Below are 18403 nucleotides of genomic sequence, written 5' to 3'. Positions count from 1 at the left end.
TCCCCCAAAAAGACTTCTTTCTTTAGACGACTTCCTGTAACTTATATCTCCTCGAACTTACCTCATCTCGTGTCATGTTCAAACTCTTTCCAGCTCCCGCAGCCTGTTTGTTGATAAGTTCCCTCAAAGCAGTGGCTGCACCATGGCGTACCTCCCACTTGGCATTGAATAGATCGACATAGAGTCGAGCACAGAAATTCTCCAAAGGCCAGTTAACAGCATCCACCCAATTGCCGGTAAGATCGGGAACAGGATCTGTAACAAAAAGAAGGTTCCTTTAAGCAAAAAAATATTGAAAAAAAAACTTTATGTGAATCTTACCATTTAAACTATAGAAAACATCCTGTCGTTCTGCCGTCTTAAGTTTTTTCTTTTCCGGCTCCTCTGAGGAACCATTCGAAGATGATGTTGATGCTGCCGACACTACACTGCCTGCAGATGATAGGGACGCAGCATTTTGTCTGGCCTTACGTTTGGCTCGATTAATTTCACGACAACTCAATTGTTGACCATTCGATTGGACCAAATTGGCATTGGGCTTGATATTGAGTATATGCTCCACGGGTACCTTTTCTTCGTTGACATTGTAGTTGCTACCCGATCTTATCATATCTTCATCAGAAATTAAATCGGTTAAGTTTACACCCAATTTTGAGGCTTGTGTCAAACCCAGCTTTTCATTTAGCAATGCCCTTTGGCGACTCAGGCGTTCTGCAGCATTATCTCCTCCTCCACATCCTCCGGCGGTGCCATCATTTTTCGTATCATCATTAAAATCAAATTCTATGCCCTCGGAACCAATTAAACGTGCCCCTTTTTTGAGGACTTGTTCCAAATTAAATTCCGCAAAGGATAAGTAACGTTCCTTGTAATAATCACTGCTGTTGGCGGAATTGGAAGTTATTGTTGTAGCCGACGATGATGCATTTGACTGACAACTATTCTCTTCATCTGCTGCTGCGGTTGTTGTGGAGGTTGGTTCTTCCTTTTTGATTTCCTTTTTAATGGCGGCCAATGAAGAAGATACATATAACTCTGGTTTCCATTCGGGAACATTGCTGAGTATTGCCTCAACCGCCTGGGCAGCTGCAATACGTGTCTCCCATGACGAGCTGTATAGGTAACCAATCAAGCGATTGAGTAGAGTGTGCAATTCTTGTGGATATAATTTTTGAATTTCGCCAATTTGTTTGGCAGCAGCTCTACGTGTTACGGCCGATGAACCAGACTCCAATAAAATGAAAAGCCGATCAAGTCTAAAAATAGAGGAAAAAATTAAAGTTATTGAACAGTATTTGCACAGTTGTTGGTTTATTTGTTTGTTAACTTACCTTGATGTCATTGCTATTTTATGGGTTTGCTACAAAGCCACACACAGTCAGGAAAAAAACGCCAGGTAGCGCAATATGCTTAGCAAATAGTTTATAGCTTTTGCTGGTTATTGAAAGAGATAAAAAGAATAAAAAAAACAAATAGAATTAGTTTATTGCTGTATTATAGACATCCCTAATGCCTTAATTGTTCCTGTGCTACAATGTGTAGTTATAATATAGGTACATAACTTAAATACACATAACCTTATAACCAAAGAAAGGAAAACAATTTTAGTCATACCCCTGTCAATGATTTACAATGTTGTTGCTGGGTCGGGTCGATGGTATGGTACAGAGTAAACAATAAATAAAATAAACTTATTCTTCAAGTCATACCTTTTTCTAGCACAAAGTGAACAAAAATATCCCCTAAATATATAACCTTAAAATAAGTGAAAAAGTGAAATTTATATATGGATACTTTGAATTGGCCATGGATAAACATAAACAAGTCAAAGCCCGGGATTTGCCTAGGTTGGTACTTACTGCACAAAACGTTGATTAATAAAAACGGTAAACACTTGGTTTGAGGCTTCGTGATAGCGACCCAATCTTAGAAAAAAGTGACTATCGTCTATAGGGAGGCATTTCCTCGGGCGTATGGATGTTGTCGGTGATATACAACCCACAAGTAACACTTAAAAGGATGAACAGCTAGCAATTTGAATGAAATGAAAGGTTGCTTCTATAGCACCTTTCTGAAAGAAAGGGTGCTTTTATAGCACCTTTCTGAAAGAAAGGGTGCTTTTATAGCACCTTTCTGAAAGAAAGGGTGCTTTTATAGCACCTTTCTGAAAGAAAGGGTGCTTTTATAGCACCTTTCTGAAAGAAAGGGTGCTTTTATAGCACCTTTCTGAAAGAAAGGGTGCTTTTATAGCACCTTTCTGAAAGAAAGTGTGCTTTTATAGCACCTTTCTGAAAGAAAGGGTGCTTCTATAGCACCTTTCTAAAAGAAAGGGTGCTTCCATAGCACCTTTCTGAAAGAAAGGGTGCTTCCATAGCACCTTTCTGAAAGAAAGGGTGCTTCCATAGCACCTTTCTGAAAGAAAGGGTGCTTCCATAGCACCTTTCTGAAAGAAAGGGTGCTTCCATAGCACCTTTCTGAAAGAAAGGGTGCTTCAATAGCACCTTTCTGAAAGAAAGGGTGCTTCCATAGCACCTTTCTGAAAGAAAGGGTGCTTCCATAGCACCTTCCTGAAAGAAAAGGTGCTTCCATAGCACCTTTCTGAAAGAAAGGGTGCTTCCATAGCACCTTTCTGAAAGAAAGGGTGCTTCCATAGCACCTTTCTGAAAGAAAGGGTGCTTCCATAGCACCTTTCTGAAAGAAAGGGTGCTTCCATAGCACCTTTCTGAAAGAAAGGGTGCTTCCATAGCACCTTTCTGAAAGAAAGGGTGCTTCCATAGCACCTTTCTGAAAGAAAGGGTGCTTTTATAGCACCTTTCTGAAAGAAAGGGTGCTTTTATAGCACCTTTCTGAAAGAAAGGGTGCTTTTATAGCACCTTTCTGAAAGAAAGGGTGCTTTTATAGCACCTTTCTGAAAGAAAGGGTGCTTTTATAGCACCTTTCTGAAAGAAAGGGTGCTTTTATAGCACCTTTCTAAAAGAAAGGGTGCTTCTATAGCACCTTTCTGAAGAAAGGGTGCTTCTATAGCACCTTTCTGAAGAAAGGGTGCTTCTATAGCACCTTTCTGAAAGAAAGGGTGCTTCTATAGCACCTTTCTGAAAGAAAGGGTGCTTCCATAGCATCTTTCTGAAAGAAAGGGTGCTTCTATAGCACCTTTCTGAAAGAAAGGGTGCTTCTATAGCACCTTTCTGAAAGAAAGGGTGCTTCTATAGCACCTTTCTGAAAGAAAGGGTGCTTCTATAGCACCTTTCTGAAAGAAAGGGTGCTTTTATAGCACCTTTCTGAAAGAAAGGGTGCTTTTATAGCACCTTTCTGAAAGAAAGGGTGCTTTTATAGCACCTTTCTGAAAGAAAGGGTGCTTTTATAGCACCTTTCTGAAAGAAAGGGTGCTTCTATAGCACCTTTCTGAAGAAAGGGTGCTTCTATAGCACCTTTCTGAAAGAAAGGGTGCTTCCATAGCACCTTTCTGAAAGAAAGGGTGCTTCCATAGCATCTTTCTGAAAGAAAGGGTGCTTCCATAGCACCTTTCTGAAAGAAAGGGTGCTTCCATAGCATCTTTCTGAAAGAAAGTGTGCTTCTATAACACCTTTCTGAAAGAAAGGGTGCTTCTATAGCACCTTTCTGAAAGAAAGTGTGCTTCTATAACACCTTTCTGAAAGAAAGGGTGCTTCTATAGCACCTTTCTGAAAGAAAGGGTGCTTCTATAGCACCTTTCTGAAAGAAAGGGTGCTTCCATAGCACCTTTCTGAAAGAAAGGGTGCTTCCATAGCACCTTTCTGAAAGAAAGGGTGCTTCTATAGCACCTTTCTGAAAGAAAGGGTGCTTCTATAGCACCTTGCTGAAAGAAAGTGTGCTTCTATAACACCTTTCTGAAGAAAGGGTGCTTCTATAGCACCTTTCTGAAGAAAGGGTGCTTCTATAGCACCTTTCTGAAAGAAAGGGTGCTTCCATAGCATCTTTCTGAAAGAAATGGTGCTTCTATAGCATCTTTCTGAAAGAAATGGTGCTTCTATAGCACCTTTCTGAAAGAAAGAGTGCTTCTATAGCACCTTTCTGAAAGAAAGGGTGCTTCTATAGCACCTTTCTGAAAGAAAGAGTGCTTCTATAGCACCTTTCTGAAAGAAAGGGTGCTTCTATAGCACCTTTCTGAAAGAAAGGGTGCTTCTATAGCACCTTTCTGAAAGAAAGGGTGCTTCTATAGCACCTTTCTGAAAGAAAGGGTGCTTCTATAGCACCTTTCTGAAAGAAAGGGTGCTTCTATAGCACCTTTCTGAAAGAAAGGGTGCTTCTATAGCACCTTTCTGAAAGAAAGGGTGCTTCTATAGCACCTTTCTGAAAGAAAGGGTGCTTCTATAGCACCTTTCTGAAAGAAAGGGTGCTTCTATAGCACCTTTCTGAAAGAAAGGGTGCTTCTATAGCACCTTTCTGAAAGAAAGGGTGCTTCTATAGCACCTTTCTGAAAGAACCCAACAAAATAAATTGGAAGTAGTGCAATGTAGACTAGTTCTTTCACGGCATGTTTTTATGCAGTTCAAACGGAGTCGTGAAAAAGGCACTCCATTCCTCACATTTTAACCGCATTTGGATGCAATCCAAAGAATCACATCCATTCGTCACATTTTAACAACATCCGTAGGCAGTTCAACGGAGTCGTGAAAAAGGCACTCCAATTCCTCACAATTTAACAGCATCCGGATGCAGTGCAAACGGAGTCGTGAAAAAGGCACTCCGTTCACTACATTTTATTAGCAGTTGTTAGAGATCCCTACATGTACATAAATCAGTTTATACATCTCTACAGGCAGCGGAATAAAAGAGATAATCGCGTTAACATTTCCAAACATTTGTTAATACAAACTAAATAATATTTAATTTGTGAACATTTTTCCGGTAACTCACGAGAAGAAAATTTCCCAATGGAGTGCTGTTGGAGTACATGTCGAAATCTTAACTGGTGATGGGAAGACAATATCAAACCCATTTAGCAGAAGAAGCAAAAGCACTTAAGCTTGGATTAAATAAAGAGCGAAGGAACACACATGTTTGCTATTGAATTCAATAGAGAATTTTCATAATGTTAATTTAATAAAGTTATTAATATTTTTGTTTTACACAAATAATAAATGCATTTTATTTTGTTATTCAAAACACGTGCTCTGGACTGCCTCCTATTCTACCCCAAAGGGTCAGTTAAAATGCAATGCCAAAGGGTCAGTTAAAATGCAGTGCCAAAGGTTCAGTTAAAATGCAATGCCAAAGGGTCAGTTAAAATGCGGTGCAATGGAGTGCCTCTTTCCGGGGTCACTCCCTTGTAAAAATCATGAGTGAAAATGCATAATTTGATGCACTTCCAAATCACTTGTACATATCATTTAACTGCCTCTTTGGAGGCAAACTTTTCGCTGGGAAAGGGTGCTTCTATAGCACCTTTCTGAAAGAAAGGGTGCTTCTATAGCACCTTTCTGAAAGAAAGGGTGCTTCTATAGCACCTTTCTGAAAGAAAGGGTGCTTCTATAGCACCTTTCTGAAGGAAAGGGTGCTTCTATAGCACCTTTCTGAAGGAAAGGGTGCTTCTATAGCACCTTTCTGAAAGAAAGGGTGCTTCTTTGGAACTTTTCTAAAAGAAAGGGTGATTCTATAGCACCTTTCTGAAAGAAAGGGTGTTTCTATAGCACCTTTCTGAAAGAAAGGGTGTTTCTATAGCACCTTTCTGAAAGAAAGGGTGTTTCTATAGCACCTTCCTGAAGGAAAGGGTGCTTCTATAGCACCTTTCTGAAGGAAAGGGTGCTTCTATAGCACCTTTCTGAAAGAAAGGGTGCTTCTATAGCACCTTTCTGAAAGAAAGGGTGTTTCTATAGCACCTTTCTGAAAGAAAGGGTGCTTCTATAGCACCTTTCTGAAAGAAAGGGTGCTTCTATAGCACCTTTCTGAAAGAAAGGATGCTCCTAGAGAGCCTTTCTGAAAGAAAGGATGCTCCTAGAGAGCCTTTCTGAAAGAAAGGATGCTCCTAGAGAGCCTTTCTGAAAGAAAGGATGCTCCTAGAGAGCCTTTCTGAAAGAAAGGATGCTCCTAGAGAGCCTTTCTGCAAGTAGGGCTTATTCTATAGATCCTTTCTGACGGACAGGGTGCATCAATAGACCCATTCTGAAAGAAAGGATGCTTCTAGAGAGCCTTTCAGAAGAAAAGACTGGTTCCATAGACTCGTTCTGAAGGAAAGGTTGCTTCTAGAGAACATTTCTGAGAGAAAGGCTGCTTCTATACACCATTTCTGAAAGAAAGTATGCTTCTAGAGAGCCTTTGAGAAAGAAAGGCTGCTTCTATAGACGATTTTTTATAGTACCTACTCCACAAACTCCTATAATTGCTGCGATTTACTTTTAAAATTAGGAATTTTTTGTATATAGTCAGCTGATGGTTTTTATACCGCAACCATGTGTGGGTAAAATAAAAAAGGAAAAAATCCAATACACCCCGTATTTACACATATATAGACCTATCATATATATATTTTTTTATGAATAACCATCACACGTTCTATATTAATCTATCATGAGTTCCCCAAGACTTAATGGAACGGATGTCAAATTTAAAACTTTGAACTTTGTAATAGATTCAACTCTACGTTTGTTTTTGTTCATTAGTTCATTTAGTTGTTATTTATTTGTTTTACTAATGCTTGCATTTTTCGTTAGAATTTACATACCAAAACGACAACAGCCAGAAGTTTGAAAACAATAGCAAATTGTTTGCAATTTTGAAATACCAATATTAAAAAATACTAAAATTACCTCATCTTTGTGTTTTAAAAGAGAGATCTATTTTTGAAACAATTTTCAATTGTGGATTTTTTTGTTGTGGTCAACGGGTAAAGAGGGGGGAAAACAGATGTAAGTATTATAAAACTAATAGGTATAACTCCGTAATAAGTATTTTTTACTCCACGTATCACGTAGTGGTACTGTACAGACAACGCAGAGAGCTCTCACACAAACACAAGCGCCATTTATCAACAAACCTATGGGCCCAACAAAATCATAATCATCATCAGCTAGCTAGCCATCATAAATTTGTGGAACAAATACACAACGTTCCAACAACAACTGGCTCTTGCCAGCGCAAACACCAATTCACCAATCAACCAACCATCCATCCAGCTAACCACCAACAAACTCTGGCGTTATCAGTAAAATAAAAATGCATGTGGCCTCAAAAATCAAACGATGCAAATGACTGTAGATTGTGAATGTGTTGGCTTTGGAAAGCAGCACTGTTGCTACTTCTTGCTGTTCTGGCATCCGATGAATGTATGGAAACATACATTTTGCTGATAAGGCCCTGACTTATTCTAATTCTAAGTAAAAATATACATTTTTATCAATATGGAACTCATTTTTTGTAATAAAAAAATATTAAATTTCCATAGTAGTAACCAATTATAGGCACAAAAGGGAAGCTTGAACTTTTATAAATGTTACCTCCTTACAATGTAGGTGAATATAAATATAGGGGATTATTCTGAACGTAAATTCCCAGTGAGTTTTCGCACTCTTTACATTCAGAATAAGTTACATTCAGAATAACTTAACTCCTTGGAGGGAGCTTACTGCAGTTGGGAGAGGATTTTTTGACTTCCTGGCAAAGCAAATATGTTCGTATATTTTCTTCAGCCGTCTGGTTTGTCTGGTTATCCAGATTCAAAAATTCTGCAACATGGACTGCAAGTGGTCATCAGTATGGTAGTGGATTTAGCGGCGAATATTTTCATATTCCTTATCCGCATACATTTAGATCTCTACACAGACCACTGAATGGAGGGTTACTAGGCAATCTTAAATTAATCTCTGACCTGAGTGAAAATTGCGGCAATCAATCCCCACAATTCATTCATTGTGGATTAGTGAAGAATATAAGAATAAATATCTTAATAAACTTTAAACTTTAAATTTTTTTTCTTACTTTAACAAGGGAATTTTCAGAGGCCCATATCTCGGGAAGTACGGACTTCCCCCCAACAAACGTTCTATTTTTGTAATCAGGACGTTAAGATCTACCTGTGGTAAACATTTCAGATTTTTCCGCCAGCTGGTAGAGTATTCAATTTATGCCAAAAAATAAACAACAATAATTATTAATGAAGACGTACGGCAGGTGGCAGAAATATAATGTTGTCATTTTTCAGTGATTTACACCTCTATTAATCTCTAAAAATCGTATATATGTATGTCTTAAATTAAATATTCTCTGTCGGAAAAATCTGAAAATTTCACAATAGCTGGACATTTTTGCTATGATTACAAAAATGGGCATATCTTTCCTTCACTGACAGTATTCGGAAAAATGTGAAACACAGACAGTGCTTTTTATGCAGATTCCAACGCTGTATAATTTTTGTTGGGGAAATGTATACTTCCCGAGATATGGGCCTCTGAAGTTCCGAAAAATCCCTTGTCAAAGGTCGTCTACTTCGAGAAAAAATTTAATTTAAAAGAAAATTTTGTTCCCGTTCCCGAGATTGGCCGAAGGCAGGCCATTAACTAGGCGTTTACACTAGACAGTTTGTCTTCAAATACAACTCTGATTTACTAACACATACGTACATTTGTCGTTTGTCTCCCAGCTGTCCATCATTCTTTCACAGACAGCCGGGTTAACAAAATGTTGACATTTTTTGTAAAAATAATTGAGATAATGATTGAAATGTGTTAAAAACAAAAGAACATGAACAAAAACAAAATATGCATGGTAAAATAATTACAGGTAGTCCCATCTCAAAAATGTATGTCGATGCAACTCTGTTTACCGGTACGCTACCGTGTCAAATACAAAGCAAAAGAAAAATTGAATGACATTTAGTAACAACAACAAAATATAATTTTTTGTTATTTATTTTTGAAAATACCAAAAATAACAATTAATTATCCAAATATTTCAAAAAAAAAAAAAGAGAAATATATATAGTTGTACATCATCTGGAGATAGCTTTAACATGCGTGCGACCATTCAAATTCATTTGTCTTGCTGCAAATCTGATCTGATATTGAATAATCCTTTACGACGTCTACCATGCCTGTGTATGTGGATGCATGTTTCGAAGATACAATCACTCAAACCCGTATTTTGTTTGTAGGTTGGAATTGCAGAACATTTTGGAAAAATGAAATAACAAGAGGTCCAATTTAGTGGCTTAAACCCGTTGAAACCACAAGGTCTTGCAGTGTACGTTATGGCTTGGAAACCGAGTTATGAAATATGGTCACAAGATGGTTGGTACGAGTATAAATTCATGCGAGACACCGTGGTGCAGTGGTAAACGCGGCCGCCATGCACTCAGATGGTCTGCAGAACATCAAAATTTTCGGCGGTGGCAAATCTCTTCAGTAGAGTTCGCATGCATTTCCTGAGTGGTGATTGATTATCCCTTCGGGGATGTTGTGAGAACATACATATCATCACCTGAAATGCACAAAGACGTAACCCTTTGAGGGTTACGCCTTTAGACATTTCAGGTGACGATATGTATGTGTATATGTATGATACAAATTCAAAAATATATGTAGATTAAACGGAAAATAAACCAACTGTTTTTTCTCAAAATATTTTAATAACCAAATGAAGTTCAATTTATATTAAGACAAAAGAAAAATCTTACTAAAAACTTCGCATCCATCTAATATTCTTTCTAGCTTCTATGAGATTCTTATGAATAAAATACCTTTTTAGGTGCTTAGGTTTCTATTCCTAATCCGTTCTCTCTGACCATTTGAGCCTTATTCAAGAAATCTTCTTCAGTAGCACAGAATTCAAGGCATTAAGGAAGATTGTCGATGGTAAAGTTCTCATCCAACGGATTTGATTCAGGTATCAGGTTGACAACTATTCGGGCCATAGAGAATTTGATGTAAATCGACACTTGAAACCACATTGTTCAACACTTTGACCTTGGGTTATGGACGCCTTGGTGATATTATCAACAGCAGGAAACGTTATCGTGGTCACCATCATGACTCGAGCATAAAGGCAGATAACATTTAAACATGCTCACTGGTTTGAGACAATTCAATTTGAAGTAATTGTCCGTAATTGTACATCAATGCCCCTGGTTATGCTTTAGATTCAGCATACATTTGTTTATAGTCCACCGACTCCGTGGCAATCTTCTGTTGTTATCTTGCAAGGATTCCTTTTCATTATTTGCCGAGTCCTTACCGCTCAATTCAATCATATGATCATTGAGTTTTTGTACCAATTCACGAAACTTGGTTAAGGTCCATAGCGCTACCAACCGTGGGAGCAGCGGTGAATACATATATTCTTCGCATTATGACGATCAAAAAGACAGAAAATATTGAACAAAACATTTTTCGTGTCAATATATTTTGTAAATTCAAATGAAAATGTCATTTGTGTACATGTACAATGAATGTACATTCAATGTCGATTCCCGTTTGACAATGAACGTACTTCAAATTCGAAATTTGAAAAAAATTTTAAACAGCTGTGAGCATGAAACTACCTTTCTTCTTATACCATGCAAAATATGTGAACGGAAAACAAAAAGAAGTCGATGATTTTCATTAAAAATTTTACAACTGTTTTTGCAGTTGTCGGGACCCCTACGTCACACAGGCAAGTTGTGGGATTTTGACAATCAATACATGAAGTCAACTGTCCTGTCATTTGTAGACGCAGAGTAAAAGAAATTTACGATTTTTGAAAAAAAAAAAAAAAAAAAATTGCAAACTGTCGGTAAAGGAAATTTGTTCCCAAAAATGATTTGAAGGAACTCTATACTAGGGATAGCTAATCCGACTTTCGATTAATATATTAATCGACTTTTTGCTGTCAAAAATCTAAAAATCATGGCCGACTTTTGTCTGGAGGGAAAATCGCATAATCGATTATCTTGTGGCGATTTTCGAGTTTGCCCATAGATTGTTGACTTGGCGGTTTTACACTTTTGGCGGTTTTACAGTTTCAAACGAAAACACGAAAATTGACGAATAGTAGATTTTCTGCGGTTATGAAAAAGTCGAAAGACGAGTTTTAAGACAACTGAAATAATCGCAAGACCGAAAATCGCATTTTTAGTTTTAGGCCAAAATCGAAAAGTCGAAAAATCGATTATTGCTTTCCATTACCTATCCCTACTCTATACTTCTGGAGATATGGGCCTCAAAACTTCGAAAATTCCTTTGCTTAATAGTACGTTTATATATAACCGGCTTTAACAAACCCACTGGGTTTCAAAAGTCAGTTCCTTTGCGTATACGTCAAATAAAACCTCATTGAGAAGGTTAACCCTGCAAAAGGCTATAATATAAACATGGCCTAAAGGCCGGCCGGCTACTTGAAAAAAAAAAAATACAATTAAAAACAAAATGTTTTTCCAGTGCCCGAGATTTGCCCCCTTGCACACAGGAGGAAATCTTAAAACCGCGGACAAAATGAAAATATATCGGAACTTCGAAGGCCCATAACTCGTGATGGAATGTATGGACTTCTCCCGAAAGAATCGTCGTTGTCGTAAATTTTTCGTTAGCTGGGAGAGCATTCAGTTTTTTCCGGCTTTCTTGATTAAGTCATTTTCATGGTAGAAGATTAAAGGGAAGAGGGAATCTGGTTGGAACAAGTGTCGTTTAGGGGCACCTCTCGGATCCGAAATTTTTACCATAAGTAGCCCTTGGGAACCTGATTCCAACGATATATAATTTTCCGGGGGGAAGTCCATACTTCCCGAGATATGGGTCTTGACATTTCGGAAATTTCGTACTTTCACACCTTTAGGTTGTTTAGGAGCACCTCTCGGATCGGGCTGAAATTTTTACAGTAGATAGCCCTTGGCATCCTGAATACAACGATATATAATTTTCCGCGGGGAAGTCCATACTTCCCGAGATATGGGTCTTGACTTTTTCACTTTTATCACCATTATTTTTAAAACCTATGCAATATGGGACTCGTTTTAAATCTCACGAAGAGTACTTTCCAATGCCGCCAAAAATTAATAATGGTAATTAGGGCTACGCGATCAAAACTCTCTTTTAAATTGAAAGTGTTCTAAAGTAGCCGGCCTTCGGCCGGGGATTTAAGACTTTCTCCTATGGACAGGGTCAAAAGTGGGCTACGCGATCAAAACTCCCTTTAAATTTAAAGTTTCCTAAGTAGCCGGCTTTGAACATGAATTTAATACATTCTCCTATAAAAAGGTTAAAAATAGGTCGCGTGCATAAAAGTACTCTCCATAAGCTTTAAAACGATGCCCACGTTAGAATTGTAAAATGTCAAGACCCACATCTCCCGATCTGAGAGGTGCCCCTAAACGACCTAAAGGTGTGAAAGTACGAAATTTCCGAAATGTCAAGACCCATATCTCGGGAAGTATGGACTTCCCCCCGGAAAATTATACATCGTTGTATTCAGAATGCCAAGGGCTATCTACTGTAAAAATTTCAGCCCGTTCCGAGAGGTGCCCCTAAACGACCTAAAGGTGTGAAAGTACGAAATTTCCGAAATGTCAAGACCCATATCTCGGGAAGTATGGACTTCCCCCTGGAAAATCATATATTGTTGTATTCAGGATGCCAAGGGCTATTTAGTTTAAAAATTTCAGCCCGATCCGAGAGGTGCCCCTAAACGACATTTAAGCCAGTGTCAAATTATAAGAGGAATGTCAGAGCCACTTTGCAATTCCGCCGTCGTTCTCCTCTACTATTTGGCTGACACACAGGCATAACTGATATTTGCTATTTGCTTTGTTGTCTACTTCTCTTCCAGCAATAAAAAACACAACGCCTCGACTCAGGTATAAACGAAGAAGAAAAAAATTATGCAGACGACAAAATAAACAAAAATAAAACGAATATATAACACGTTTTTCATTAAATATCACCAACCAATATTTAATTACTTACCTTTTTGTTTTTCTTATGTCTTTCTATTTCTTTGCTAGACAGAAAAAAACACGAAGATCTGTCAACAGCGGCAGCGCGCTTCTCTGCTCCAAATATGTGAGACGACCCAGCAAACCAATCGTACCGATATCGTAACGAAATCGGAACAAATTTCGGACGATACGTCCGATATCTGATCCGAAATCGTAACGATATCTTAACGAAAGTTGTATGGAGTGGTTGACATAATTTCGGAACGAAATGTCGGAGCGAAATCGGATCGATTTCGGTCAGAATTCGTAACGAAATCGGAAGAAAATCCTTGGGAAATTCGGAATTCGAATTTTTTCCTCCGAATTTTCGTACAGATTTCTGAACGATTTCGGAATAATGTCGTATGAAAATCTGAGGTTCCTTCCGAACTTTCGTAAAGATTTCTGAACGATTTTGGAATAAGTTCGTATGATTGTCGAACGAAAAAATTTTTCTCTGATGCCTCTTTTTTATTGATAAATTTTCTTTGTTATGTTTTTTTGGGAGATTATAATTTCAAAGATATCTAATGATTTTCACTGTTGTTATCATCTTGTAATTATAGTAGTACAATGTAAACTTTTTGTACGAATATGTTGAGTCTATCAGCACTACATTGAATTATTATATGTTGCATTTATATTTAAAATATTTAAAAAATGTATATGCGAATTTTATAACCAACCATTTTGTTTTTCGACAACAAACTAAAATGTTGCTTGTTAGATATATACAAAAGGTGGTTGATGTGTGAAGGGAAATTTGTTTCCGACATATCGATCCGAATTCGTAACGAAATCGGAAGAAAAACATTAGCAATTTCGAAGGGAAATTTACTTCCGACATTTTCTCCGAAATCGGAACGAAATCTGAACGAATTCCCCTACGAAAAATCGTATAGAATTCGATACGAAATCTGAACGATTTTGCTTCCGAAATTGTTCCGATATGTCGGACATCCGACATTTGGTTTGCTGGGGAGATACAGTTGACAGCCGAGCGTCAAGAACTCGTATGGGTATGAGTGAGATTGCTTGCTTGTATGTATGTGCAAAGAATGCAACTGTTAATAGATTTTTTTTTCTTGTGCGTACTTTTACTTTTTTTCTCAGCCACTACTTTTATTCTATAATTTTTTCTTCACAGAAAAATCAATTTCTTCTTTTTTCTTCGCAATTTCAATACCAATTTCACAAATTTTTACACATAAACTTTGCTATAAATACCGCAAATATCTATTATACCGTCGTTGTGTACGCAATAATTCTCTTGAATATTTTTTCCTTTTTTTATTTGCTTCTTCCCTTCATTCTGCCAACGAATAGATTTTTTCCGCAATTACTTTACATTTTTGCGTGCAAATTTCAAGCTACGACCCATAAAATCAAAAACCATTTTTCATTATAGATGGAATTACTACTTTGCCAGGGTACTAACTAACACCGCACAATTGTCACCACACACTATTTTCTATTGGATTTTTTTCAATTTCACATAAGGTTTTGCACGCCGATTAAATACACTTCTTTTCTTAATTATTTTAGAATTAAAATTTTCAGGGAAGGCCATTTCGCTCGCGTTACTTAATTTATACTGACACCGTCTTCATGAGTGTTCCTCATTTTAAGAGGACAGAGAGCACAACAACAACAAGATTTTTAGATCTTTTATGAAGACGTATGGCAAGTGGCAGGTTGTCATTCTTTAGTGATTTTATGGAAAGGGTAAATCACTGGAAATGTATTTTAATAGATTAGATTTATTTTGTTTTCTTCATAATTTACAATTCAAATTTACATAGAATAGTATATATTTCATACTAAGAAAAAACAAAATAAGATTAATATATTGACAATAACTGTAAAGTTGTCTGTCAAATTTGCAATTTCTTTAAATTCTGTTATGCTTGGTTTACATTTACGAAATCCACTCGATTTCAACTGTCAAATCCATGGTACAATGAAGGGGAGGTAGGCCAGGTATGAAAATCACTGAGAAATGCTACCCTGCAGCCATGGCTTAAAACGTCAAATGGCATGGTACAATAATAATGGTAGATGTACCTGCATAGCTATCCCGTATTACAAAAACATGTGGAACTTAGAGTTTCACTTTTTATATGTTAAAAGTGCCATATAGTGTAAAAACATTTCTTTAGCTAGGCTCCAGAATATTCTTGTTGGTAAAGTGTTCCAAAAATAGCAAAAGTTCTTCCCAAACTTATGACAGTGAAAAAATTCCATTCACTTATTTTCTACTTGACAAGTTTGGCTAATCTGACATCGTGATTGCTGGCATCCGATTTGCAGATAAATGTCAGCAGAATTTTTACAAAAATTGTAATTTTTACATTCCCGTACTTTTGGAACAAATTTAAATTAATATCAATATTTGATAAAACTTTCATTCGTAAGTTTTGCTAAAAAATCAACAGTTTTATTTTGCCACGCGAATACACATTTTTTGTCCTTGTTTTCAATTTTAAGATATAGTGTTACAGCAGAAGTTTTATGTTGGAACAATTCAGCGATACATCTACCTTTATGATTGCATAATGACAAAAACAGTACAAAATGTCAACCCTGCTTTTGACAGATTAGGCCATAAAAAGAAAAAAATTGTAATCAGCTGTGAGCTGTGGCCTACCTTTACTTTATTCTACCATGGTCAAATCCATAGATTAATGCTTTGTTTACATTTACGAAATCCAGTCGATTTCAACTGTCAACTCCTCCGAAATCAATTGGATTTCATTTGACGTTTAAGCTATGGATTTGACAGTTGAAATCGAGTGGATTTCGTAAATGTAAACTTATTATAAACGTCAAATGAAATCCAGATGTGATATCATTTGACGTTTGAGCTATGGAATTGTCAGTTGAAAACGAGTGGATTTCGTAAATGTAAACTTAGCATTTATGTGTACTTTATAAAAAAAATCCTTACAATTTTTTGGAATGTAAGTGCAAATTTTTTATCTTCTGAATGTCATTTAGTTCTCGGTGACTAATTTCAAGAAAATTAGGGACGGTTTAGCCCTAATTTTTCGGGAGATTCCTCTACCTTCCCTCCCAGTCCTTGGTCTTGGCTGGCTTATGTGTTTCACGAAATCTATTTTTTCTATATTTTCGTGACTTTTGCACATTATTTCAACTATATTCGACTAAATATCCAAAAATAAGAAAAATTTCGTTTTATTTCTGGTGTTTTTATAATGAAATATGACCAGTTTTCCCTTTTCTGGGATAGCGTTTTTCCTTAGCGCTAAATTGTAATAATTTGCTATAAAATGTAATATTTTCGCACACAGGAACGAAGATTCTGTTCGCAATTATTGAAATTTATACTAATATTGCAGAAAAAGTTCGATATTAACCGGGTTTTTGCAAAAATATTTAACAAAAGTTATAAAAACCGAATATTTTTGACGCATAGAAAACAGGGTTAACAGCGGTTTCTTTGTTATTCTCGCTTATAGGGTTGCCATGGATCCATGTTACAAACACTTTTTAATTGCCATAGGACCAACATTTTTGTAAGTATTTGGATTTTTGGATATTGGGCATGGGCTTCTAAAATACTGAGGTGTTATTATTGGTGAAACTTAAAACCGAATATTTTCGACACTCACTGTATATGTTTTGGAGAAAAAAGTTATTTATTAAAAAATGCTTAGAAACTCTCAAAAATATATGTAATTTTCATAAGCAATTTTAAGTTTTCTCGCAAAAAAAAATCTCGGCGCTAAGTGGTTTAATTCGCCTTTTTCTAAATATGATCTTCCCAAAAAAACTTCTTCTAATTTCGCATAAGGTCGGACATTTGGCAATGAAATGTTGCATGTTTTCAACATCATCAGAATTACATAAGGTACATTGTTTATTTTCATTTTCTCCAAACTTGTTCCCATTCAAAGGAAGTACATCGGCTCTGGTTTTCATTAAGGTTGAAATCTTGTTCAAATTCCATATATTTACCATGTATTCTGTGCCAACATCCGGGTTCGAAAAGCGGTAAAATCTGTTATGGCTAGAAAGCGCCTTTTCTCTTTTTTCAAAATAACTTCTTCTTTTGAGCATATCCATCATTGCACATATTGAGCTTATCCATTCCTGGGGTGTTATGTACGTATTTGATGTTGATATATTTACACATTCAGCAAGAGTTCCTATGGCTTTTGCCCAGAATATTCGCTTTTCCCATATTTTCAAAGAGAGGATATGTGGTAGCCTTTCATTGTTAATTTATGCACGGTACTGGTAATATAATCCAAGTGTAGCTTTAATGTGTAAAAGTGGTTATCAGGAATGTCCGTTTCTAATGACAACACATAATTTGGTATGTAATCTGGTAGTCTTAAGACTCTGTTGAGAAAATACCGCTGGAGCTTTTCTACTTCATCGAACCAACCAAAGCCCCATATTTGTGCTGCATAGGCCTGAGTTCTTCGACAAACACTCTGAAAAATCTTCCACTTTGCCACTAGTGAAATTTGAGGTCTATTTAACACTTCTTTCCAAGTTGCGTTTATGCAGGTTTTCGACTTGATGTTTCTGTTTTCAACATGGTTGGAAATAATAATTTTTGGAGAGAGGAGGAGGACACCTAAATAACAATATTCGTTTACTGTTTCTATTTCTTGGTTGCGATAATGCCATCTTTCATGCGTAGATAATCGACCTCCGTTTCGGAATACCATTATTTTTGATTTTGCCAAGTTTACTACCATATTCCACTTTTCACAATAACTTTCCAGCCTCATTATCATATTTTGTAGAACATCTTTATCATCAGCTAATACCACGATATCATCCGCATATAATAAAACACGTACATTAATCTCATCGATAGCCAATCCTCCTTCTAAGTGGTCATGCAGATCGTTCAGGTATAGAGTAAACAATAAAGGCGATAGTAAACATCCCTGACGCACTCCCGTATAAGTATTAAAACTCTCCGACGATTCTTCTCCCGTCCATACCACTGACCTTGTATTTTTGTATATATTTTCTATCAAATTAACTACTTTTGTCGACAATAGTAGCTTCTTGTAGGTTCTGGAACAGAGCATATCATACCCATTGAAATTAAAAATTTAAGAAATAAACCCACGAATTTATTTTTCAATTTTTATATAGTATTAAAATTTAGTTCCCTTCTTCCAGTTCCTTCGGGTCTCTTATGGATTAGATTTATGCAATTTTGCATAAATTGTTTACATATTCTATATATATTGTCAAGTTATAGACGATTTCAAGAGTTTTTCTGCTGCCTATAGATGACTTAAAAAGGACTATTGAAGACCTGAAGAAGTTTCTGTCGCCTATAGCGTCCAAATTTGGTCGGTCCCTTGACCGGTCTTGATACTTCAGATTAGTATCCAACCCTCTATATTAATAAATAAGTACAAAATTTATTTCAAATTCATTTTATTTATTAATAATATGCAATTACCCAGCAAAAAGTTTGCATCCGCGGATGCA

The 18403-nt window shown here is 36.6% G+C and overlaps 1 protein-coding gene across 10 annotated transcripts in view; it reads right to left on the bottom strand.

The window, feature by feature from the left end:
* The window catches only part of Hel89B (histone acetyltransferase 1), a 36967-nt gene extending 22452 nt beyond the window's left edge, over nt 1-14515 (bottom strand). The window contains exons 1-6 of one of the 10 annotated variants that reach the window (XM_073976084.1): nt 14147-14515; nt 14015-14058; nt 12909-12991; nt 1332-1434; nt 322-1256; nt 62-255 (exon numbers count right to left, since the gene is read on the bottom strand). In XM_073976084.1, the coding sequence (XP_073832185.1) occupies nt 62-255; nt 322-1256; nt 1332-1342 (1140 nt within the window). In that variant the 5' untranslated portion in view covers nt 1343-1434; nt 12909-12991; nt 14015-14058; nt 14147-14515. Of the gene's footprint in view, nt 1-61; nt 256-321; nt 1257-1331; nt 1442-12908 lie in introns of all 10 variants that reach the window. The other 9 variants (XM_073976034.1, XM_073976062.1, XM_073976041.1 and 6 more) reach the window with 9 other exon arrangements.
* Nucleotides 14516-18403: the final 3888 nt, after the last annotated feature.

The sequence above is a fragment of the Musca autumnalis genome, unplaced genomic scaffold, assembly GCF_047663935.1.
Source record: "Musca autumnalis isolate F117 unplaced genomic scaffold, ASM4766393v1 scaffold_1, whole genome shotgun sequence".
NCBI lineage: Eukaryota > Metazoa > Arthropoda > Insecta > Diptera > Muscidae > Musca > Musca autumnalis.
This window is presented reverse-complemented; position numbering and strand designations above follow the sequence as displayed.